This window comes from Psammomys obesus, unplaced genomic scaffold (assembly GCF_907164565.1).
Source record: "Psammomys obesus unplaced genomic scaffold, mPsaObe1.curated_primary_1811, whole genome shotgun sequence".
NCBI classification, from domain to species: Eukaryota; Metazoa; Chordata; class Mammalia; order Rodentia; family Muridae; genus Psammomys; species Psammomys obesus.
The window spans coordinates 14,298,268-14,305,327 of NW_026596131.1; the positions used below are offsets into that span (position 1 = coordinate 14,298,268).

Sequence of the window (7,060 nt, forward strand, 5' to 3'; positions counted from 1 at the left end):
TGCACCAGGGACAACAGAACTGAAGAAGCAGTAACGTCAACAAGAACGTCAACAAGAGCAAGGCAGGAAGGGCTTCTTCCTTTAATGCACTGGCTACTAAAGTTTTAGAGTATGACTTTTAAAAAGCTGGTCTTGGGCTGGAGAGATGGCTCAGAGGTAACAAACACTGGCTGCTGTTCCAGAGGTCCTGAGTTCAATTTCCAGCAACCACATGGTGGGTCACAACCATCTATAATGAGATATGGTGCCCCCACGGGCATGCAGGTCTACATGCAGACAGCACATTGTATACATAATAAATAAAACTAAAGAAACAAACAAACAAAAACCTGGTCTTCTTAAAATTAAGGCAAATAACATTTGGAGCATAGTTCAGTAGCAGAGCAGGCCCTGGGTTCAACAGTAGCATGCCTCTTTAATCCCAGCACTCAGGAGGCAGAAGTAGGGGGAATCTCTGGGTTTCCAGGCAGCCTGGTCTGTTGGCATGATGCTGTTGTGCACCGTGTAAAGTTTACTCTTGTTCATTCAAGTGTTGATTTCTCTAGTCCACTCTCTGATTTCAATCCAGTTGTAGTGTTTCCTCTCAATACCACCTATCTCAAGTTTGTGTAAACACGTTCACCATTTGTTCTGTTTTGCCAATAAAAGCTGGCCAGCCAATAGCTGGGCATCAGAGAGAACAGGATAGGCCATCATTTCTAGTGCAGGAAGGAGAAAGAGAGAGAAGAAAAATTTGGCCAGGAGGAGAATTCCAGGGGGGTTCAAGAGAAACAAGCTGGAGCACAGAAGGACAAAAAAAATGCAAGTATTACGGGGATTTTGGATGGGAGGTAGCCAGACATCCATGAAGGAATAGAACAGATTTATAATGCTAGTTACTGTGCTCTAACCTATAAATAAATCATAGTGTCTCTGTGTCAATCACTGGGAAACTAGCTAGTTAAAGAAAACTGCTGCCATATTAATTTCCTGGATACAATAATATCAGTAATCATTTTACACTGGTCTACTGACAGCTAGGGATATGCAGAGAAACCCTGTCTAATAAATGAACTAATAAACAAACAGGAAAAAAAAAAAAAAAAAAAAAAGAAAGGAAAGAGAAAGAGAAAGAAAGCTACTGAAAAAATACCTTGCATAAATTCGTAACTCTCCCTTTAGGACCTAGGTACCCAGCAGGAATGGAGTACTTGCATGGTGTGTGCAAGGACCTGGGTATAACCCACAGTACCAGCACCTCCCCAAGCATACACGCATACTGACAGCCAAGAACACTGTCTTAGAAAAAGAACCCTCTTCTAGATGAGAGAAAAGCGAGTCTGTGCAGTGTCGCGGTGCCAAGGCTGCCACTGCAGTGCCATCAACCCAAGCTGGCTCCACTCCACGACTCACTGTGCAATGACATCTCTCCCTTTAATTATCTGCTTGATAGCACGCTGCTGGATTGCTGATGGTTTTTCAAAACCTGTGAACACAAAGAGGAAAACTTAGCTCCCACAACTATGACAACATGAACACCACACATCACGAGTGAGGACACGTATCACTTCTCACTGCCAGCCCCAGGCAAACATACAGGCAGGGGCTGAGCACATCCTTACAGCCTGGGAGATTACCTGCAAAGATAATGTCTACAATACCAGCACTTGATGGTACAGGGAGGAGTATCAGGAGTTCAAGGCCAGCCTAGGACACATGAAAGCCCCTCTACAAAGAAAAAAAAAATCACAACCCTAGAAGCACTTTAGTTACCAACCCTTCCTACTAGCAAGCACTCAAATCCATGTGTTGTTCGTGTCTCCAGGGTACTGAACCTGCACAGGCATGATGTGGGACACCCCGTGCTGCTCTCTTGCCTGGATGCAGCCCCATCATCTAGGTACCCACCTGAAGGGCCATTACTACAGTGACGAGAACAGTATGAAAGACAGGGCATGGTTGTGCACTCCCCAAATCCTAGCGCTCAGGCAGCAGAGGCAGGAGGACCTCTATGAATTCCAAGCCAGCTGGTCTACATAGTAAGTTCCAGCACAGCCAGAGCTATGAGACCTTGTTTCAAAACAAACAACAACAAAAGACAAGTACTTTCCAAATAAGCAGGCAGAACTTAGAGAAACTATAGTTCAATTTTATACTCTTTTAAGATGTAACTAGCCCATCAACCAAAGACCAGGCACAGAGAGGACCTAGACCTCCTGCTCAGATGCAGCCCATACACAGCTCAGTCTCCACGTGGGCTCCCTGTTAAGGGCAGAAGAGGCAGTCTCTGACATGAACTTGGTTGCCTGCTCCTTCTCATTTCTTCTTGGTGGGGCAACCTAGCCAGCCCACAGAGGAAGATCCAGGCAGTCCTCATGGGACCTGATAGGCTAGGGTAAGACAGTAGGGGAGGAGGATGTCCCCTATTAGTGGACTAGGAGAGGGACATAGGGGAGAAAGTGGGAGGGAGGGTGGAACCAGGAGATGAGGGAGGGGGCTACAACTGGGATACAAAGTGAATAAATTGTAAATAGTTTTTTTGTTTTTGTTTTTTAAGTAACTAGCTGCAGGGGGAGGGCACCCCTTTAATCCCAGCACTCTGGAGGCAGAGGCAGGCAGATCTCTGAGTATGAGGCCAGCCTGGTGTTCAGGACAGCCAAGGCTACAGAGAGAAACCAGGTCTCAAAAAAAATAGTAAGAAAAACATGTAACTAGTACAATCTCCCAGCTCAACACAGTACTTGTGGTGGCTATTCTTGCTTGTCAACTTGACTAAATCTAGAATTAACTAAAACAGCAGCTGAGCATCATTTAAAGTGGGAAGACCAACCTTCCCTGTCTACATAGTGAATTCCAGGAGGGCTAGGGCCATGTAGTGACCCTGATTAAAAACAAAAACAATCGAACAGACAAAAGAGCCAGGCTAGGTGTCCCATACCTTTAATCCCAGCATCTGGGAAACAGAGCCAGGAGAATCTGAGTTTGAGGCCAGCCTGGTCTACAAAAAGTTCCTGGAAAGCCAGGGCTACAAAGGGAGGCCCTTATCTGAAAACGAACAAAAAGAGCTCATTTGGCCTCCCAAAAATGCTGCAAATACCAGCACCAAGAACCCACCATTCACTCAAAAAAAGCCAGGAACGCACTCCATCCGCCCCCAGCAGATTCTTCAGCGCTACCACAACGGTAACATCACCGTCCCTTCCATGGTCCAGCTGTCACCCAGCCTCCTCTTCTAACTCGCTTTACTCCAAATCCAGACGCCGAATAAACTTTCAAACTATACACCTGATCCTCTCTCTCTCTTGCCTAGAATTCTGCAGTGGCTCAAAACCGGCCGCTGGCATCGCATGACTTTGTTCCTGGCAAACATAGGCCAACGGCGTCGAGGAGCCAGAACCAGCTGTCCTCTCTACCCTGATGACTCTGTACGTCTCTGGGAGCACTCTTTCGGCTCTTGTAACTGTCCCTTACCAACCTATCTACTCTACCCAGCGCTCATTTTCTAGCTTCTCACACCAACTCCCACCGCTTGAAGCGCCTTTGCCTCACCCTTTGCTTCCCTAGTGAGCTTCAGAGTCCGTAAGGCACGAGCCTCCCGGATATTCAGCGCCCAGCCTCCATCAAAGCCTCGGAGCACCTCCCGGGCACACACATGGTTACCCGCTACACGAGCGACGCGGAGGAGCCCGGCTGACCGCAGCCGGAGAAGCCGGCCCTGTGCTCTGGGGCGCGGTCGCACGTACCCGCCCGGCCCAGGCCGGTCCCCCAACCTCCCCCTCCCCGCGGCCCGCGACCCACCGTAGGCGTAGATGCCGCGCAGCAAGTCCTCCCGCAGGCCCATGGTGTCGAACGTGGGGGTCACGTCCACCTCCTCGCTGGTCTCGAACTCCACTTTGGTCATGTCCTCCTCCTTGAGCAGCCGCTTCCGCGCGGAGCCCGACGTCGCCATCGTGGCCGTGGCCGCCATGATCCCGACTCCACTAAATAGATGAGAGAAAGCCGCGGCGGGAACCGGAAACAAGGCTCGCGCCGCCAACCCCGTCGACAGGAAGTGACGCCGCCTCAGCGCGGCGGAGGAGCGCCAAAGGAGGCGGGAGGCGGAAGAGAACAGCGCGACAATTGACCCGGAGCGTTCCTATTCTCGCGAGACTTAGTGCTCAGCCGGACTCGGCCAGAGCTTGGGCTCGCGCCGGCTCTGCACGAGTGCGCCTACGAGGTGTAGGGAGAGTTTGGGCTCTTGGGTGTGTGCGGCTGCTTGGAGATGTGGCGTCTCTGAGGGAGATGCCAGGGGGCCGCCGGGGAGTCGCTGAGGGTCCTGGGGAAGGGGAGATGGCACAGCCGGGAGGGCTCCGCGCTCCGTCTGCGTTGCCGTGACAACCTCAGCGCGACGCACGCTGGTGTTAGTCCAGCTGTAGGTGGGTCCGAGGGCATAGGTGTTTCCCTGAAGAGACCGCGTAAGCTGCCACGCCATCCGAGAGTGGTTCGGTGCCTCTGACCGGCGCGGAGGCTCCAGTCACTCGGCGTCACAAGGGCATATCTGCTTTTTTTTGTTTCTGAGGCTGTATCCCAGGACCTTTTCAGTTTTGAGCCCTACCCCGAGTTCTAGGGAACATTCAGTTGCCCTTGGCCTCTTTCTTTTTTTTCCGCTTTTGAGGAAAGATGACTAAACTGTTAAGATCATGTGATTCACAACAGCCTGTGTCTCCAGCTTTGGGGCATCCAATACTTCTGGCCTCCATGGGGGCCACACTCGTATTTTACACACACACAACACACAAAGATATACACACATAAGTAAATCTTTAAAAGCTGCTATAAAAAAGAACTCATGTACATAAATTTAGTTATAATCAGGTTATCTTTTCATGAAGAAGTTGTGGGTTGCAATACATCCACGTTAAAACAAGTTATCACTGCCTTCTCTTGAGAGCTCGGCTTCTGCTCTCCTATCAGGATTTGTCCAGACCCCATAGCCATTGTGATACTTGTGTTACTAATCAAAACATTAAAGACAGAGCTTGCCAGCCGGGTGCAGTGGTGCACGCCTGTAATCCCAGCACTCAGGAAGTCAGAGGCAGATCTCTATGAATTCGGTGCCAGCCTGGTCTAAAAGTGAGTCCAGGATAGCCAAGGCTACACACACACAAAACCTTGTCTTGAAAAACCAAAAACAGAACGAGCTGGCCACCCTTCTGAGACTAAATAGACTGTGAGTTCAAGTTCTCATGTCTTCTCCACAAGGATTTATTCATCTCATGTGCTCTTGCCGTTTTGCAAGCCTGACTCGAGAGGTGTTTTGCAATCTCTGCTGTAAAATATACATGAATTTTAATGACATCATAAGAAAAGAATGTAAAGCTTCATACTGCTTGTTGAAATGGCTTAATAATAGCTTAGGGATACTGAATAAGATGCTGCTTCATCTCACCTGCTTTTTCATCAAATGGAACAGCTAGAGAAGGGTTTTCTTTTTCCTATTGAACCACTCCGCTCACGTCTTTTTTTTAATTTATTGTGTCTGCGTGTGTTTGTTTGTGTTCACATGATGTATGTGGTATGTCCATGCCACAGTGTGACTGTAGAGGCCAGGGGACAATCTTGTTGTCTGTTCTTTCCTTCTGTGTTCAGGTGGGAGCCCATGGGCCATCTTCCCCGTTTGCTGCAGTTTCTTACAGTCTCCAAAGGGTTACAACACCCTTGTTTCCTTTTGTCAGCAGTAAGCAGCTGGAATCCAGTCAGTTGGTTAGACAACACGCCTTTGTCACATGCCTTGTTAAAAGTATCTGATCAACATGGTTACATTGTATCTTATGCATAAGTATCTACTTAAAAGCAACAATTTAAACTAAGGCAGTGGCACATACTTGTGACCCCAACATTTGAGCAGTGGAAGCAGATGCACCGAGTTTGAGGCCAGAATGACCTAGGTGACGAGTCGGTCTTTATGAAAAAAAAATTACTGCTGGGGCTGGAGAGATGGTTTGGAGGTTACAGCACTGTCTGCTCTTCTAGGTCCTGAGTTCAATTCCCAGCAACCACATGGAGGCTCACAACCATCTATACCCTCTACTGCCCTCTTCTGGCGTGCACGTGTACATGCAGATAGGGCATTCAAAATAAATTTTAAAAATCTTTGTTAAAAAAAAAAATTACTACTAAGTAAGGGCTGAAAAGATGGCTCAATGGTTAGGAGCACTTGCTGCTCTTGCAGAGGACCCAGATTTTGTTCCCAGCTGCCATTTCAGGCAGCTCACAACCAGTTCCAGGGGATCTGATACCCTCTTCTGATCTCCAAAAGCACCCATATACATGTGGCACACACACGTACACTTGGGCACACAACTGACAGCCCTGTCTGATAATCTACAATTCCAGTGCTTCAACTGAGAGATTGATTTGATGATTTTTTTTTTTTTTTTTTTGAGACAGGGTTTCTCTGGGTAGCCTTGGCTATCCTAGAACTCACTTTATAGACCAGGCTGGTCTTGAACTCACAGAAATCTGTCTGCCTCTGTCTCCTGAATACTGGGATTAAAAACATGCTCCACCATGTCCAGCTAATTTGATTCTTATACATCTCAACCATTAGAAGCAGAGGGTGCAGGCATATGTCTCTGCAGAGAGATTTTAATCCAGCGATTTGGCAACTCTGGCCAAAATACAGATACATCCTTAGTACACATCTTTAATCTCAAACAATGAAGGTAAAGTTAGTTTGTAGAAGGAAAAACATTGAGGTTGGAGTTCATTAGTGAATTCAAGGCAGTTCAGCAGAGGCAGTTGATGCCAGAGAATGAGAAAGAGCCAGAAGATTAAATCAGATTGCTAGAGTTAGAGCAATTCAATCAGAAGCTGAGAGAAGCCAGTTTGAATCAGTCATCTTGGAGACGAGTTTGAGCCAGAGCAGCTGAGTTGAACCAGACATCAAGAGTTCAGAAAGAGCTAGAAAGGGTGCGCTTAGTCTCAAGTTGAACACATTCTAGGCCTAGATTAGATTGTACAGAGGCTAGAAGCTTCCAGGACTAGGCCTAGGTTAGTAGACAGAGGCTTTAAGCCTCCGAGACAACAATTACATCAGGTG

General features: G+C 47.9%; 1 protein-coding gene across 1 annotated transcript in view; it reads right to left on the reverse strand.

Annotated features, from left to right (window-relative positions):
* The window catches only part of Eif4a3 (eukaryotic translation initiation factor 4A3), an 11,126-nt gene extending 7,114 nt beyond the window's left edge, over positions 1–4,012 (reverse strand). The window contains exons 1-2 of the mRNA XM_055592078.1: positions 3,778–4,012; positions 1,393–1,465 (exon numbers count right to left, since the gene is read on the reverse strand). Coding sequence (XP_055448053.1) covers positions 1,393–1,465; positions 3,778–3,946 — 242 coding nt within the window. The 5' untranslated portion in view covers positions 3,947–4,012. The remainder of the gene's footprint in view (positions 1–1,392; positions 1,466–3,777) is intronic.
* Between the last annotated feature and the right edge of the window lie 3,048 nt (positions 4,013–7,060).